This window comes from Erpetoichthys calabaricus, chromosome 13 (assembly GCF_900747795.2).
Source record: "Erpetoichthys calabaricus chromosome 13, fErpCal1.3, whole genome shotgun sequence".
Classification (NCBI taxonomy): Eukaryota; Metazoa; Chordata; class Cladistia; order Polypteriformes; family Polypteridae; genus Erpetoichthys; species Erpetoichthys calabaricus.
The window spans coordinates 112,082,836-112,101,802 of record NC_041406.2 but is presented as its reverse complement, the minus strand read 5'-3'; the positions used below and the strand labels follow the sequence as shown (position 1 = coordinate 112,101,802).

Sequence of the window (18,967 nt, the reverse complement as noted above, 5' to 3'; positions counted from 1 at the left end):
GCCTGTTACTCAGGATGGTAGACTCTTTATACTCAGGAGAGCATTAGTGTGTTTCCTCACATACTTTTATCTGTCCTGTAAATCCATGAATCAGCAAGTGCAAGTCCCATGTCACCCAGAGTCAGTCTTAAGGCTTTCCCTTGCTATGCCTTCAAGAATGTTTTTCTGTATTGTATATGATTAACCCTTTAGGAGGGGTTTAGCATAGCAAACACTATCTTAAATAAAGGCTGACTGATGTTAAGGTTGACTGGTGTTGAGTTTTCAGACTTTCATGAGTGTATTTTTATGACACCTCTTAATTACTTGGCTGACATGCTGAATGCAGTAGTGCAGATTCCTGCTGGCTAATCAGCTGCTTATGGGTGTGGCTTAATTGAAGTCCACTGAGGAAATAAAATATAAAGACATGCCTCACTGCTAGAAGCCCAGTTGTGACGAAAACTTTACACACAGCTTACTCCTGTCATTCATGCCAGTACAATGTCAGATACTCTACTGGTTGTAGCCATAGACTTTGGTACAGCATTCAGTGGCTATTGCTACAGCGTCAATTCAAAGAGGGATGTTAGCAGCAAAGTAAATGAAGTGATTTGGGATAAAGAGCATGGATTCAGAAGTCCCAAAACTCGTACCTGTGTGCTTTTTAATAAACATGAAGAATTTGAAAAGTTTGGCATGGATGCACTGCTTTGCTACACAAGGATGAGGCCTAAAGAAGCCACTGAGTTCTACTTCTTTGAAAATTTTAAGTTGGACCTATACAAAAAGGTAGGAGAAGTAGCATATAAAATGAGTTTTTAATATGAAAGATTAGTTGGGTTGCCTAATTCATTTTATGGATAACTTCTTACACTGATCATGGAGCACTGGGCATTTGTAACATTAATCATGGTGCAGTCTCTCACACACACTCACTCACAGAGTTTAAAGAGTTATATTTGTCACACACACAGTTATACAGGTACAATGTGCAGTGAAATGAAAAAGCTAGTCTACTCCAAGACAAACAGAAGCAAACACACAATAGAAGAAATTAATAAAACTGATTTTGCCAAATCAATATGAGGACAATATGATCTGCTGTGGCAACCCCTAGTGGGAGTAGCCAAAAGAAGAAGACGATAATGAATTAACTAAATTTAATTAAGTTAAACTAGATTACAATTAAGTTAAAATCTGAAACAATAAAAACTGCAAGGGACTGTGCAGCACATTAAAGTGAATGTGCAATGAGTTTTAATATTGAATGTTTGTTGGCATATCAGAGTTCAGGATCCTAATGGCCTAATGGTAAAAGCTCCTCTTGAGTCTCTCAGTCTTTGCCATTAGGCTGTGTAGCTGCTTGCCTGAGTTGCTTGGGTGGGTAAAGTCCATAATTATTTTAATTGACCTGGTCCTGCAGTTCTTGGTGTAGATGTCCTGCAGAGGGGGCAGTGATGACCTTAAGATGTGCTCTGCTGAACGTGCCACTCTCTGCAGAGCTTTGCGATTTTGTGCTGAGCAATTCCCAAACAATGATGTGCAGAACATACAGAAAAAATGCTTATTTTTGTTGCATTAAAAAAGTTCAAGAACTGACAGCATGCTGTTCATTCGTCAGTCTACCAGCATGAATTTCAGAACATTCATGCACCAATGTAATTTGCTTGTAAGATTCCTGTATATTTTAAGAATAGTCATTTTTGAAATGCTACCAGATTAATAATTGTCTTTGTAACATCCACTTCTGGACATTGATAGGTCCAAGTAGATTCCCAAATGTCTATTATATGAATAAACTAAAGACACTGGTCTAATATAGATAGTGTAAAAGAATCAGTCTCAACACACGTAAAAAGGTTTGGGGCAACCACCAATATATTGTCCCTGGCTACAATTGGGTATTTAAGGACAGCAATGTTGCTCTGTTGTAAATTGATGGCGACTTTAAAGGCCAAAACCAGAAGTGATGTTGTTTGTGGCTGGAAATGGAAGTGACGTCGTTCATGGCACTGGAACTGGAAGTGATTCCGTGCGTGACACTGGAAACCGGAACTGAAATTGCTGATGGTATGTCGGGTAGGTTTCCCCATATCTGGCCTGCAGAGACAACAGAAGTAGGCTTAGTGCACCGTGCCATCCCCTGGCCTAGCGGGTAATTATCTCCAGAGGATAAAAAGAAAACTGCTGTAGAAAAACTAAATACCCCATAATTTCAAAAATGTTGTGACTGATTTGACAGAAATTTTCATAATGTTATAGATAATAGAAAATTAGCCTACAAATGTTTTTTATTTGTCAATAATATTGCTGTAGCGAATGGGTTATTTTAAAGCACACACCATCTTTTTTGTCGCCAGTACAACAGCACCACTCTCATGGATGGATGAGTGACTAAGCAGAGCTGTTCTGATGAGGGAAAAGAAACTGAATATAATAATAATAATTCATTACATTTATATAGCGCTTTTCTCAGTACTCAAAGCGCTATCCACACAGGGAGGAACCAGGAAGCGAACCCACAATCTTCCACAGTCTCCTTACTGCAAAGCAGCAACACTACCACTGCGCCACCTGTGAGGATGAAGTGTGCCCTCTGAAGTGGAGAAAAAAATAAGGTTCACCGAGCCTGACGTAAGATGTGGTTACACACTCAAGGTGTGCGATATGCCTCAAGCCCAGCTGCCAGAGAGGGAGAGAGAAATACAGGAGGAGTTGGATTCAAGAAGACAATAAGCTGATACTGACAGTGCTAGTGCAGCTTAGAAAGGAGAGGGGATGGATGCTGTTCACTGTGCCAGTTAAACTATTAGGCAACATTGACTACTATGCACACATGTAACACCGAGACCCAGACCCCCCCATTCACTTTATTATATCCTGAACTGCACACATGGCCCCCACCCCCAGGTCTTGCACCTGTGGAGTATTGCCATCGAAAATCCCCCATATGGGTTCGATACGCCTTCATCTGGGGTACCACAAATACTAGCACCTACACTGACTGCACATGTACAGTAGTTCCCAATACTATTTCTTTTCCATATGGTGCCATTTGTGAGTTTATTCATTCTTCACAGTACGTACACCAAATACTGAATCGCATGCAATGAGCACAGAAACAAATACCCAACTCAGTAAAACACATACACTACGTTACACCTTCTCATCTCCATTATTCATGGAGGACTCATCTGAATATTTATGTACATGAAATGATGTGGAGTTGTATTTAAAATCAGTCATGGCTGCATGCAGTGTTGGTAGAACTTCTGCAAATGTTGACTCCACAATGTGAGATAATAAATACAGTTTGATTTTTTTGATTCCTGCTTATCAAAATTAATGCTGTGTGTTTAGTGTTTCATAAATGTACATTTTTTAGCTCTAAACACCACATTCCTTCCTTTTAACTAAAAGCTTCACATTTATTTAGATTTATTTCTTTGTTATCTTTTTCAATCTTCTGAATCTTGTCTCTTTTACCTGAATTGAGGGGCAATTTTAACTACATTATAGTAACAATTATGCTGATAGATGACTTCAGAAACTACTGTTTTTTTTAGGCCATTTCAAAAACTCTGATGATCACAGCACAAAATGGAAAGCAGATGCCTGCCTTGAAGGTTTTTTCTGAGAGTCTACGCTACCTGAAAGACCATGCCTTGAAGACTGTAAACGAATCAATGTCTGATTTCCGGTTCACTTCTGATGATGTGACCTGGGTGCTAACAGTACCTGCCATCTGGGACAACGCAGCCAAGGAGTTCATGCGGCTGGCAGCTGAGAAGGTAAGATTAGGCATTATTTTCATATTTCTTAAAGATGTGTCTGTCTTTAAAGAAACTTCTTGCAATGTATAGGGAGGGGTGAAAAATAAAGAAGAAACCTAAATAACGGCATTTAGTAGCAAAATTCTCAGAAATGCTGTAATAATGTGCATTCACAGAAATTAAGTATTCCAAAATAAACTAGAGTACAGCACATAAAACCAGAATTAGAAATGAGACACAAGATGCTAGAAAACCATTCCTAGGGTAAAGTTTCCAATAATATATTTCAAGATTTCTTCTGATAACTGGCCAACTCTCATGGGCACTTTTTTGAAAACCTGATCCTACAGCCAATTTTAAAATCACCTACAAGTTTGTTTTGTTGCTTTTAGTAGTTTATCAAATGTCAGCACTGATTAATCTTACATCTTATAGATATCTCAGGGAATAGACTGTCTTAGGCACGATAAAAGTTGGGGTGCCAGCTGGGTTGCCCCATTTAATATCAAGAGAAATACAGCTGCACAGTGACAAAACAAAACCAAAAAAAATGGCCTTGATTAGCCTTGCTCCCTGACTAGCCTTGCTCCGTTCTGGCTCCTTGGTTGCCTGGTTTTATAGTACCAGGACCAAAAGGGGTGGAAACTACTAAGGGGCACGAGACAGAGCTATACATCATTTTTCTGTAGATCTTCAATGCTACTCGAGAAAGATGTGATATTGTTAGTGTCAACAACTTCTGTTGTCCTCAGGTAGAAATATATATAGCTGTAACCAGATATGTACACATATCCAGCCAGGTCAACTGGCTTAATTGACATCATTCAACCCAAACTAAATGAACAGCAAAATAATAAAAGAAAATAGGACCATCAGTCCAGGACAATACAGGCTTGAACGTTTAATGATGGTCCAGAATGAATGCTGACTTCTGACTGTAATGCCCTGGGTACCTGTAGCCTTAGCATCACATGTTTCCCTTGACATCGATAGTTATAACTGATGATGCACTAGGACAATGAAAACACAGCCTTCTGTATCATATTTAGAAAATCACAGCCAGGGATGTGTCAGCCTCCTGATGCTTGTGCATGTGAATATACTATATACTGAATTTATATATTGTGACATATAGTGCTTTATAGGCACCAACCTGACACAGACTTACTGCGGAGACACGGGTAAAATGAACAAAAAAGATTTTATTTTCTTCAGCCGTGGGACCCGTCTTCCCTGAGTCCCACTGGCCCTACACAGTCCCCAAAACACACACAAAAGAAAAACACCACAAAAGTCACTTGCCTTTCTCCTCCACTCCTCCTAGGCAGCTTTGTCCTCCTCCTCCTGACTCTGGCACCTCAAGTAGTGGCTGCAGGCTCCTCTTATAGCCCACCCGGAAGTGCTCCAGGTGATGATTGACCTAACTGAGTCTGTACTTCCGGGTGTGGCTGCATCACAGCCCACACAGGCTCAGGAAGTCATGCAGCTCCCCCTGGCGGTGGCCATGGAGCCCAACAGGGCTGAGCTCTGATGTTCCACAATTGTGGCCCAAGCGTTCCGGGGGATGTAGTGTGCAGCCCATGGGTGTTCCCCCGGATTCAGTGCCAAAGGGGCATCCTGGCCAGGCATGGGTCCCGGCCATCCATCACAATATATACTGTTGTGTATGTATATGTATATATATATATATATATATATATATATATACATGTATTTCTGTATTTCTATGTACACCTCACACATTGTTTTATGCTCAGCATTATGTTCAGTAAGTGTACAATATTTATAGTAGTGTATTGTTTGCTGGGCTTGTACAATATATGGAGGAAACTTTATGAAAAATCTGAATCTTATTTATTTTATTTGTTAAGGGCCAGTAGAGAGCTTCGTAACAACTCTGTGTATTCCAATTTCCCTCACCCATCCCAGGGAGAGCATGCCATCCTTTTTTGGACTTACAGCCCACTTCCCCTTATCTCCACTTTTTCAGATGAGCCTCAAGGGGCAAATTGAATGTACCAGGCTGTCCTATCCCAATTATATCCATCCATCCATTTTCCAACCCGCTGAATCCGAACACAGGGTCACGGGGGTCTGCTGGAGCCAATCCCAGCCAACACAGGGCACAAGGCAGGGAACCAATCCTGGGCAGGGTGCCAACCCACCGCAGCCCAATTATATTCAGAGACATAATTTATTACGTTATGTCTTAATTCTGCCTCTTGTCCCTGTCCAATTGAGCCATGCCTGGTACCTCCTATCAAGAAGCAACTAATGCCATGCATAAACTACCTTGACAGTGTCAAGCTTGTGTGACAAAGTTACACGAGAGACAAGAAGGTGAGTCCAAGTTTCCAAGGAAATATAACTTTATTGTTCAGAAGCAGGAACAGCCTGAAGACTTTATTCAAAACAGGAGCTTACTGCAGCACTCAAGCACACAAGATTGGAACAGCGATGCCGGCAGTTGTGAATCTTTTAGTTCTCTTCTTCAAACTGAAAGAACACAAAGCCTTCTTCATCAAGCAGGTTCAGCAGCTTGGAAGCAGCACCTGGGGCAGCCTGGAGGAGAGAGGACAAGAGAGTGAGCAAATGGATAGGACAGCACTCGGTTTTAAACGTTGTAAACATCATGCATCAAGCATGTTGCGTGGTAAACCTGCAAACATTCGGCTGATTCTACAGAGGGAAAGTATCAGTGCTTGTTCCCAGTGAAATACTGTCTAAGAGGGAATTTTTTGAAGGGCAGTTTTGTTACTTTACCATTGGTTTACTGTTTAACATAGTATCAGTGTGCAGCTAACAGTGTCAGCATGCAGTTGCCAGCAGCAGTCGGGAGGAAAACACTGCAGCTTCCAAGCTGTCTTTGTGTGACTGCTGTCGTCAGATAGCAAATCAATGGAGAGACCTATCACAACAGGCATACCTTATAGTTGAAAAGGAACAGGTCTGCTCTGTGATGCTCTCATTGCCTTTGTACTGGAACCTAATTAAAGTCATTTGCAATCACTTCTATTTGCTACCCACAGCTCACAACCATATGTCAGGATCAGAATCTAGACTGACAAGTAAATCAAAAGTTTTTCCAAGGATTTAGGTGCTGCTTTGTCACCATGGTCTGCTGCCTACTGCATCCACAGAACTCTTGCTACTGCTCCAATTACCCTCACTTATGAACAATAACATGAAGCACTTGGTCTTCTTCACCTGGATAGCTGCTCACCCTATAGGGAATATGCCACACTTATCTGGGAGATAGCCATGATCTCATATTTTGAAGTACCAGTTTTCACTCCAACCTTCACTCTACACTGTACATGTGAGAATGATATTATTACTGCTACTACTACTGTATCACACTTAGTTACATTTCCATTGGGCAATGATGATTACTGACTATGCAAAGAGGACTTCTAAAAGAAACAGTGGGAACACAAACAGAAACCTTTTTTTAAGTCAACAAAGCACATATAGATATGGTTTGCAGACTCCCTTAACCCTCAAATAACTGTGCAAAGAGAAAGAGTAACTCCACTGCTCTACACCCAGGATGGCATCCATATTGTTCTCCATCTTGACCCAACTATTGAACAGACTGCTTGTTCCTCAACACCAGCACAATTATCTTAGAGAGGCTAAGAAGCATGATCCACTGGTAGCTGGAATACACCCTCTTGCCTCAATCTTTTAATAATAAGGATTATCACACCAATCTGGGAGTTCAGAGCACTGGCTGGGGTTGTGGGGGGAGCTCAAGACACAAAAAGTCCCCTTATCAGACATCCAAAAAGCCATCCAAGGTAATATATTTAAATTTAGAAAATAAAAACAAGCATTTTGTGCATTTTAAAGCTAAACAAAATAGTGAGAAAGTGGCATGTTGCATTGCCTGATATAACTTGAAAATTAAGTTAGCTAGTATACAACAAACCATTACATCATGATAAGATAATATCTAAGTGGTTATCAAAGAAGGCAATATCAAGTCAAATTGAGCAAAGTTGCGAGTTCGACAGAAGAGTTTGCTTCTCCTTGTGCCATCTGCACACCTCTTCCAATGTCATGCAACCACCAGCTTCTTAATAAAGATGTACTGAGCAACCTGAAAACCAGGCCCAGGTAGAAATAATAACACTGGCATTTGAATAGAAATAAGTAAATAACAACACTGGGATCTGAAAATGTTTCATTATTATAACATTAATGCCACAGTAATTTTCCCCTGAATTGCAACAAACTGGATATGTACAACATGGGTTTAAATACTGTAAATATGGTGCTTCAAAAACTGTTTATTTGAATAGATTCTCACTTCAGCAGGGAGGCAGGTGGGTTTGAAACAACAGCCGAAACTTCATCTACTGTATCTCTGGTGGCCCAGAAAAAAAAGGGTGTTAAATGAGTGAAATTGTTAATGATTTGTCAGCATCCCATTAGAACAGGTCAGGGTTGTCTGTATTTGTTTTAGTTTCAATGCAGTTATTTTTATGAATAATAATTATGATCCATTTTAAAGTTTCCTGATTTCTTCTATTTAATTTGTGGAATTATTGTCATTGCTGTCATTTCAAATTGTTATTGCTTTTTATTAACACTGCATGTTATTGGTAGCAGCTGCACAATTTTTAAACCATCTGAACTAGACATCTGATTGCAGAGCATTGCATACAACCTCAAATTTAGTTTTTGAAACCAAAAACACCAATGTGCACACTGTAGGTAAGCTCCCATTTTAGCACTCGTATGTGACACAAATCTGAGTTTTTTAGGGAATCATGATTGGCAAAAAAAAAAACATGGAATACAAGCTTTTCAGAAAGGATTTACAATACTCTCTTAATGGCTGTTTTACATTCAAACACTCCACATTGTGCTTTCACCAGTCTTGTCTCTTTCAGATATGGCATATACTGTATCTGCTCATACCACCAGCTATGATCTTTTGCTTGCTGTTTCTCCTTCTTGCAGTAATGTGCTGATGAATTCCCAGGCATCCTACACAGAAACAATATGAAGGAATGCAGCAACCAGCATTTAGTTTGCAAATGTCTGACAAAATTGTTTTTATTTATTTTGCACAAGCAAAGCACATTCAGGATAGATATTAGTCACAAAATTAATTCAATTCAGTTAAAAAATAAGCTACAAGGCACAATCAGGATGGAGTCACTTTTTGCTGAAGTTGGAATGTATTGAAGAAAAGTAAAAATCTATATATATAATTCACTAAGCCGACAGGGCACACAAGACAACCATGGGATACGCACGACATAGCCACGCCCACCAACTCTAAGACCATGGGATACGACGACAGCTCACAGAGCCACGCCCGCCAACAACTCACAGAGCCACGCCAGCCAACTCTAAGAATTCACTAAGTCCATGGCAAGCAAGACAGAGCCACGCCCGCCAACTCACAGAGCCCCGCCCACCAACAATTTGAGCGAGAGTGAAAGCATTTGCCAAGAATGTTTTCATTAATCAAGAACGAAAGTCGGAGGTTCGAAGACGATCACATACCGTCGTAGTTCCGACCATAAACGATGACGACTGCCGATCTGGCGGCATTATTCCCATGACCCGCCGGGCAGCCAACCGGGTAACCAAAGTCTTTGGGTTCTGGGGGGAGTAAGGGTGCAAAGCTGAAACTTAAAGGAATTGACGGAAGGGCACCACCAGGTGTGGAGCCTTTCGCGTAATTTGACTCAACACGGGAAACCTCACCCGGCCCGGACACGGAGAGGATTGACAGATTGATAGCTCTTTCTCGATTCTGTGGGTGGTGGTGCATGGCCGTTCTTAGTTGGTGGAGCGCTTTGTCTGGTTAATTCCGATAACGAAAGAGACACCCTCCTGCTAAATAGTTACACGACCCCTGAGCGGTCGGCATCCAACTTCTTAGAGGGGCAAGTAGCTTTCAGCCATGTGAGATTGAGTAATAACAGGTCTGTGATGCCCTTAGATGTCCGGTGCTGCACGCGCGCTACACTGAATGGATCAACGTGTGTCTACCCAGCGCTGAGAGGCGTGGGTAAGCCGTTGAACCCCATTCGTGATGGAGACCGGGGCTTGCAATTGTTCCCCATGAACGAGGAATTCCCACTAAGTGCGGGTCATACACTCGCACTGATCAAGTCCCTGCCCTTTGTACACACGCCCCGTCGCTACTATCATGGTCGGGTGACTTGGTGGATTATATATAGAAAAGCAGCCGGAGCCACAAAGAACAATGAAAAGTCAACGTGGCTCAGAGGTGCATGTGGACTGTGGCAGAGACGAAAGCGACTGAGGCGGTGTTTGGAAAATGAAAAGTCAGTGTGACTCACAGGTGCATGTGGACTGTACACAGACGAAAGCGACTCAGGTGAGGAGTTGGGGGCGGGCACATGAGCAGGCAGTGCGTACTGAACGATGACTAAGAGATGACTAAGAAATCAGCAGACTAGAATGGCGGGGGGGCCGGGGTGGAGGGGGTGGAATGGGCATCCTTCACGTCTCCCCCCGTTCCACCCTCCACGCCCGAGCGCCGTCCAGCCCCGTCCCTCGCTCTGGGAGGTGGAGGCGCGATGGCGGTCCTCCAGTTTTCAGTCACGGACAGTTGTATGATGCCATCTTTTCATTCACCTACAGTCATATCCTCAAACCCACCCCATTTCAGGAAGTGTTCACCCATCAATACATAATTATGCGGCATATGCTACGCCGCGGGTTGGCTAGTTTATTTACAAAACGCCTATTACAGACCAAAGTGACAAAGCACCGAATAATAAAATACAGAATAAAATGAAATATTGAAACAACATACAAGGACAACATAAATGTCACCCACAGATGTCAAAGCTACCTGAATGGCTGTATGAACAGGTATGTCTTAAGTTGACACTTAAACAAGTCAACAGTTTCTGCTGAGCTGAATGTCAGTGGAAGACTGTTTCATAAGTTTGGAGTAATGGACTGGGATGCGTGATCCCCACATGTTTTTAGTTGGTACGAGGATCTGAAAGGAGATATAACTGAACAAATCTCAGAGCACGGCCTCAGGTGTAGTGCTGCGGGAGGTTTGTAATATATTGAAGAGGTTGACCATGCAGAGCTCCGTAAATGACAACCAGAATTTTGAACTAGATCCTCAATTCCACTGGAATCTAACACAGAAAGTATAAAATTGGTGGGATATGGGTCCATTTGTGTGAGCATGTGCCTTAAAATGTAGCCATAAAAGACTCTCAGACAAGAGCTTTTTTACACCATGTCAACAACAGCATCCAAAATAACATTAAATGTGCTGAAAATGATAAATATATGAATGTTAAATTGGGGATCTACTGTAAATGCTTTTTTATTTGTAGGTGTGGGCTCCACTTCCGCTGTTACAGGAGGGGCCACAAATTTTGTGTCACGCAAGTGGTTCAGAGACATTGTCCCTGTCTTCCACCCATCACAGAAGAGGCATGTGGGCTGTGAGGGTATGCTAGGAATCACTAACAGATGGGTTGAGTACGACTTCCATTTCTGAAACTGAACTGAAGTTGCTCAAAGTTTGCTGGTGTTTGTCATGTTAGCATCTTTAGGACTCTGACTCTACTGCAGGACACCAACATTAAACGGAGCTGTCAAATTAAAGAAAGAGATTTTACTTACAAACATTGCACGTTTGCAGGAGAATGTCTATAGTGACTAAGAAGCACTGGGATGCCAGAACAAAAATAGCTGCAGCAGACCTTCACAAGACGTGTAATAATATTTTATGACTCAGGAAAGCCAGGTGGACTTCACCAAGGTTTTTATAAACAAATATGGGAAGGCTTTGGCCCCAACTGCAAATACCATCAAGAATCAGAAAGACTGATTAAGAAACTCCTAGTCCCAGTGTCTATTCCCTCTTCCTCAGCAGCAATACCAAAACATTTGGCCTGAGTTGATTGCATCTCTGTGGCTGAGGTCACTGCAGTGATTAAAAAACTCTGTAGTAGTACAGCCAGAGCAATAGACATTATGTCAACTCTTGGCTAACATTCCTCTTTAATTTTGCATAGAGGATTGCATCATTAAGTAGACTAGCTTCTATAAATAATATTTGAAAAAGTTAAGAAATAAGAAAATATTTGGTAAAAATGAGCAACTGTCTTTTTCATCTCAGAAATGTGAATGCTTTTATTAAATTGACATAACTTTACAAACAGCAAACTTTTTTCTAAATGGCACATCTTTGACCCACTGTTAACTTCAACACACTTTCTACTGGATTTAATGTGGTTTATTAAGTCACAACCTATAAAAACATGGCTAAATGTCATATATTCTATAACGTTTGGTCAAACAATATGACGGTCAAACAATATAAAAATGTTTGGGGATGAAAAAAAATGGATGCCCTGGGTACCTAAAAGCAGGTCTCAGAATCAGGTCAAAAAGGCCCAGGTAGCACAGCACTTAAAGACATTTTGAGGGTTACTTAATCAATAAATCCACCATCAATCCTGTTGAATCCAGATCAGGGTTGTGGTTGGATTTTAACCTGGTAGCATTGGGCTCAACTGGACAGGACACACACCCTAACACATGTGGAGTGCCTATGTAACACATTTCATTGGGAGGCAGAAAAAAAATCAAGCACCAGAGACTGCAAAATCTTTGCACAGAACCACCAAGTTGCCCGATATTTAAATACGCATTATCTTGAACATAACAAAGAATTATTAATACCAAAAATATAATTAACCTTAACAATCATAAGCCTTATTTTGTAAAATCATAATACGAAATTCTTTGTCAATTACATATCACTTATCCTAACACATTGACCAAGTGGTATACCACAGTTGGACACTTGACAGAAGTGAAGATGACCACATCTCTTGGTTTGAGCTGGTTTACTTTGGCAATGCAAGGTGTTAAGCAGTAATAATAACCATTAACTATTTAGTGAATAGTTGTACTAATTACTGTTTACTTACCAATTAGTAGGACTTTTAATTAAATTTTGTTTTTACTTGCAGGCTGGACTGATACATAACACATTCTCAAAGAATTTAATCATCGCTCTAGAACCTGAAGCAGCATCTTTGTTCTGCAAAACACTGCCCAGTAAAGGCTTTCTAGCAGAAGGAACGAATGACCTAAAAATGGAGCACAAACCAGGAATGCAGTATATTGTTGTTGACTGTGGAGGTCAGTTTTTATTAATCATTTTAACACAGATTAGCCTTGGATGGAAATTCACGCTTCTTGCATTTGATGGGCAGAGATTTTTCTCATCTCATCTCTCTGCGAGCATTTCCTCTTGGCTGAGTTTACTGATCTATATCAGTATCAGTTTCATTTTCTGAAACTATTTATTTAAACATACAGTCACTGAGATGGTGCTTGTTCTATCAATATCTGTCATAACTGTTTTGGTCATTAATAAAGGTTGTTAATGCTTAAAGAACCAGTATGATGTAGAAATTGTTTATGACAAAAACATATAAAGTAGTCTGTACAGGGCTGAAGGCAAATACACTCTAGAAGATAAAGATTGGAAAGCTGCACAAACTAAAAAGACAACCTTGAAGTCAAGACAAATGTTGGCCAAAAAACAAAAGTCAATATAGTTCTTCAAATAATTGTTGGAGTTACTTTTCTCTTGCTAGAAAAAATGTTATTTTGTTTATCTAAATGGAATTCAGGAAATAAAGGAGAACACAGCATACTTTTAAACAGTATGGCTGCCAAAAGCATGTGACCATAGCACTGTGAAGTTATATGCATTCACACACATATAATAAACCTCCTAGTGAAAGGTAACGTTGTAGCGTCTAAAAGTCCATAACAGTGACATCATTGTTATAGAATGCTAAAATGATTTAAAAAATGAATAAATTATAAAAAATAAATATGATCGTCACTTAAACTATGACAGCATCTCGTGCAAGGCAACCTTACATCCTAAACACTGAAAGGGGTGCCAGTCTATTTAAAGACCCCCTCAGGTACTCCCCCTTACTTGCAGTCTACACCCTTACCTACAGTCAATTATTGTCCTAAGCAATATGCCTTAGGGATAAAGAAGGAAACAAGTATATAGAAAAAAGAAAATCAAAAAACATGTAAACCCTGCTGTCCAAATCTTACTGTGTGAAAATAAGGCTCTTCACAGCGATGCCATAAGGAAGCCATTTTTAGTCCATAAAAGAACCTTCCATGTGAAATTTTCAGGAAAAATCTGAATCTGAACAACACATCCCATTAAAATGCCATTACAGAACTATTATTTTTAAGAGTGTATGTGGGATTCTGTCTTGGATGGACATTGTCAGACACAAACACACACTCACATCAGGATGTGGGCGATTTTAACACTATGTCTAAATAATCAAGTATTATGCTCACAATATCTCCACAGAACAAACTGTAAGCCTGATTTTATCCTTCAACAAAATATTATGAAGGCATTATGGTGCCTGTGAGTACAACTCTGTATTTACTAAATTCCATACATTTTCCTGAAGTCTTCAAGGCTATTACCCTTTATTTAGTAAAAAAACAAAGTTCATCTGTAATTATAACTAGCCAAGGATTCATTACTTGCACATATAGAAGGAAAGTAAACATCTTTTATATTTTAAACATGAATATTGCATGCGTCCGTTGCCACACATGCATGTGGAAGTAATGTATTAAGAGCTCCAGAGTGGAAACAGCAATGAGGAAGGACTATGGTCATGCATGTGCACCAACCTCTCTTCCTTTTCCAGCCTGAGAATTAAGGAGAAGTGGTCTGAACAGCTATGGTGCCACCTTTGGGAACACCAGGTGCCCTGATACTTCCAGTTCCAGCCCCATATAACAACACGATGACTGGAAAAGTTAACTGCTGGAGCCATGTTTACCTAGAGAAGCAAGAGCCTTGCTGAAACTCCTGGATAAGCCTGATGTTCTGTTATAATTTTTTTTCTTTTTTCCGTCTTTTACCTGCTGCTAACAAACAGGGATTTTAGGAAGACCCCAAAACTTTACTGTGTCCTGCCCTATTGTTCAAAGTATTGCCCTTTTAATAGTTTTGAAATACATTATTTAGTCCTAACTAGAGTACTTGATAAACTATTATTGCTGTGTCTGTATAAAAAAGATTTTACATAAATAGAGCTTTTGTTACTGTATACAAAGTAAAAACATTTTATGGACAATCAGAACTCTTGTTGTTGTTCTTCTTCTTTTGGCTTCAATTTATGGGTCAGCAGAGCAGATCATCCTTCTCCACCTATCCCAGTCTTTTACATCATTTTCTGCCACACTAACTGCCTTCATGTCCTCCCTCATTACATCCATAAACCTCCTCTATGGCCTTCCTCTTTTCCTCTTGCCTGGCAGTTCCATCCTCAACATTCTTTTCCTGACTTACTCCTCATCTCTACACTGTACATGCCCAAACCGTCTCAATCTAACCTCTCTGACTTTGTCACCAACCTATCGGACCTGTGTTATCCATCTAATATACACATTCCTAATCCTGTCTTCCCTCGTTACTCTGAGCAAAAATCATAGCATCTTCAACCCTGCCACTTCCAGCTCTGCCTCCTGTCTTTTTGTCTGTGCCACTGTCTCCAAACCATACAACATAGCTGGTCTCACTAGCAGCAACAAAGAGCCTTTAGCCAGAAATACAACAGTAGGCAGGAAGAACTTTAAATACTGAGTCTCACCCATTTTCATCCCCAAAATGTTGCAGACAGTACAGAGAAAATACCCATAACAGACTGTAGATGCATGCTGCTAAAATTCAATAATTACCAGAACAGTTAATTGTAAAAAATAAAATGTGCCATAAGAATTCCATTAAGATGTCCATCTCACTTCCATAGTTCATCCTTCAGGCTGATGTTGTTGCAAAATTTTATACAAAGAGGAAAGCAAAATAAACATGATGCCACAGTCCTCTCAGTGATACACATATCTCATGCTGACAATAAAACCAGTGTCGATGATTACTATTAAGGGCCCTGCACTCACATTTTTCCTCATCAAGAGGGGGACGGATGTTTAGTTTCATGTAAAACAGAGTGTATCTCTTGTCTCAGAAATCAATACTAGTTGTATTTCATTGATGGTCCTTACTCATAGTAGGAGTGCATTATTATAACATCTGCTAAAGTGAGCGTACTCGTATAAGTTGATGTGCTGCTGCTTTCTTTGCACAGGGCTTACCTACATTCTCAGTTGCTTTGATGACAAGAGAGGAAAAGACACACCACAAAGCAGCACCATTTATTTCTATAAATGCAGCGTTCTTCTGCTCATCATAGACTGAAGGCTTCACTTAATAAGGAACATTTCTCTGGTGTTTAGGCTGCTAACTCCTGCAGGAGGCAGTCTTCCTTGTGTGGGACATCTGAGTGTAGAACCTCTCATCTTTTTTCTTGCTATCAATCTGTATTCGCTTCAGTTTCTTTGTTTCTTGTAATGGAGCTTAGTTACTAAGGATTAGACGGGTCTAGATAATTTAATAATTACCTAAAGAAGGTAATAAATTAAACCCGAAGAGAAGAATAAAGTATTGTCATCTGAAAATAATTATAAAATGATACGAAAATAAAATCATTAATACAGTAAACCGTAATGCACATAAAATAAAAATAAAATCCCACTCAGCATCAACGGTTTAGATGTAGAGACTATTAGGAGTACCAAGTTCCTCGGTGTGCACATAACTGAGGAACTTACGTGGACACATAACACCTCATCACTAATCAAAAAAGCCCAGCAGAGACTACACTTCCTGAGGCGACTGAAGCGAGCAAGTCTTCCCCCTTCCATCCTCACCATGTTCTAAAGAGGCACCATTGAGAGTGTTCTGACCAGCTACATCACTGTCTGGTATGGCAACTGCAACATATCTGACTGCAAGCACCTGCAAAGGATAGTGAAGACAGCAGAGAACATTATAGGGGTGCCTCTCCCTTCACTACAGGACATATTTTACAAACGCAGTGTCTGCAAGGCCTGCAGCATTGTGCATGACCCCTTACACCCCTCACATGGACTTTTCACACTTCTGCCATCCAAGAGACAATACGGCAGCATCAAAGCCAGATCTGCCAGAATGCAGGAGAGTTTTAAACCCCAAGCTGTTAGACTCCTTAACACCAGGCTGCACCCTGGGACCTTCCGCACTGTCTCAACCACCTCTAAAAACAGAACTTTTATACATGCGAGCCACTGACCTGCAAAGACGAGTGGGCATGTAGAGAAGAACTGAAAATCTCATGCTGTCCTTTAAGTATTTTGACACTCTTGTTATCCTTCTGCTGTGAAACATTCTGACCTGTCATTGTTTACACGTCTTAAACAACTATTATCATACACTGATAATTTCTGTATTAACTATATCTATTATTTATTATTTATTTATTATATTACATATCTTACACATCAATATTGCTGCTACTTCTTTGTCTTTGCACAATGTCTTGTCTTGTTTGTGTTTTAATTTTAAATTTAAATTTTAATTCTATTTTTAATTTATTATTTGCACGTCATGTTGTTACACTGTGGACCCCGAGCTTCGCAATTTCGTCTATCTGTATACTTGTATATGGTTCAGATGACAATAAAGTTCACTTTGACTTTGACTTTGAAAATACACAAAAAGGTAATCAATGACAAATATCTGTCTCCTGTGTCTCACTTAATTCTTTCTTAATTCTTCTCTTCAGGTGGAACCATCGATCTTGCTACTCATGAAGTCCTTGAGGATACATATTTAAAGGAATGCTGCAGCCCATCTGGAGGACCATGGGGAAGTTGTATGGTGGATGATGAGTTTAGAGCCTTCCTAGAAGAGCTATTTGGCGTACACTTGTGGCAGGAGTATAAAAAGAATGATCCAGCAGGACTCCAGAAGATGATGCATGAATTTTCAATTCAGAAATGTACTGAAAAAAGTGAGGTATACATTGCATGCCCATACAATTTAACAAAAATGGCAGCAGAGAAGCAAGAAATATCTCTTTTTTTTAAGAATGATGGAGCCACCTGGAGTGATGGAAGCATTAAACTCAGTGATACAAAACTAACCAGCTTCTTTCATAATAGTATAGAAAATATTATTAGAGAGATCCAAAAAATTCTGGACACTCCCGAGATTAACATCGAGTGCATTCTGCTAGTGGGAGGCTATGCCACCAGCATTCGGTTGAGAGATAAGGTTAGGGGAAAATTTGAAAAACAGTGCAAAGTTCTGTGTCCCAATGATCCTCAGTATGCCATTATGAAGGGGGCAGTTATGTTTGGAAATAACCCTACCCTAATCAGGTCCAGAGTCTGTGCTCTGACATACGGTATAATGACCACCGAGACATTTGACCCAAAGAAACATGACAAACAAAAACTTCAAGTTAACAACCAAAAAGATTATTATTACTGTAAAGATATTTTTTTTAAATTAGTAGAGAAAGGCCAAAATATAGAAAACAATGAAAAAGTAGTATATTATCTAATGCCAATAGATGATGGCCAGGAGAAAATGAGCTTTCGTTTTTTTACTACAAAACAGCATAAAGTTACTTATACTGATGAACCTGGAGTAAAACAAATTGGCTCCTTTACTGTGCCCCTGCCTAAAGGCTATACAAAGCACAATGTCAAAGTGAGGCTAGACATTAAATTTGGTTCTACAGAAATAAAAGCAACTGCAACAGAACAAATTTCTCAAAAGAAAAAGGAAATCAAATTAGATTTCTTAACAGAGTGAGAAAAAATGATTAACTTACAGGATAGTTTAGGCAGTCTGAAAACCTGTGCAAATGATTTATAATGAGGTGTTGTTCTCTATGGAAAATCCTTTAAATTCTCAAACCAAAATCTAATATAAGACTAGATAAGAATATCTATAATCAAGGGTATATGGTGTCAAATGAATTTTTATAATATTTGCTTTGCATTCTACCATACATGGGAAAGGGCAACTACTTAGTGCAAAGTGCTGAGAGCTGGCCAATTGCCTCACGCCATATTGTCACCATATGCCACTTTAGTAAGCTATTGAAATTAAACAAGTTGTGCAGCAATGTCAGCTTTATAGAAACAAGCCTAGCACAATTCTGATAACTAATGTCATTTGTGGTAATAACAGAAGAAGCTGAGAATCTATTTGTTAATGTTCAGTCCTGGGTATCTAGGTATTGTATGTCCATGAACTTTAGGCGGACAGTGGGAAACAGCAGCACTTACAG

The 18,967-nt window shown here is 39.9% G+C and overlaps 1 protein-coding gene across 1 annotated transcript; it reads left to right on the top strand.

The window, feature by feature from the left end:
• The first annotated feature begins 483 nt into the window (after nt 1-483).
• On the top strand, nt 484-18,486 carry LOC114663799 (heat shock 70 kDa protein 12A-like). Its single transcript, XM_028817721.2, has 4 exons — nt 484-771; nt 3,549-3,773; nt 12,755-12,926; nt 17,450-18,486. Exons 1-4 carry the CDS (start codon nt 484-486, stop codon nt 18,484-18,486), a joined length of 1,722 nt encoding a protein of 573 aa, XP_028673554.2.
• Nucleotides 18,487-18,967: the final 481 nt, after the last annotated feature.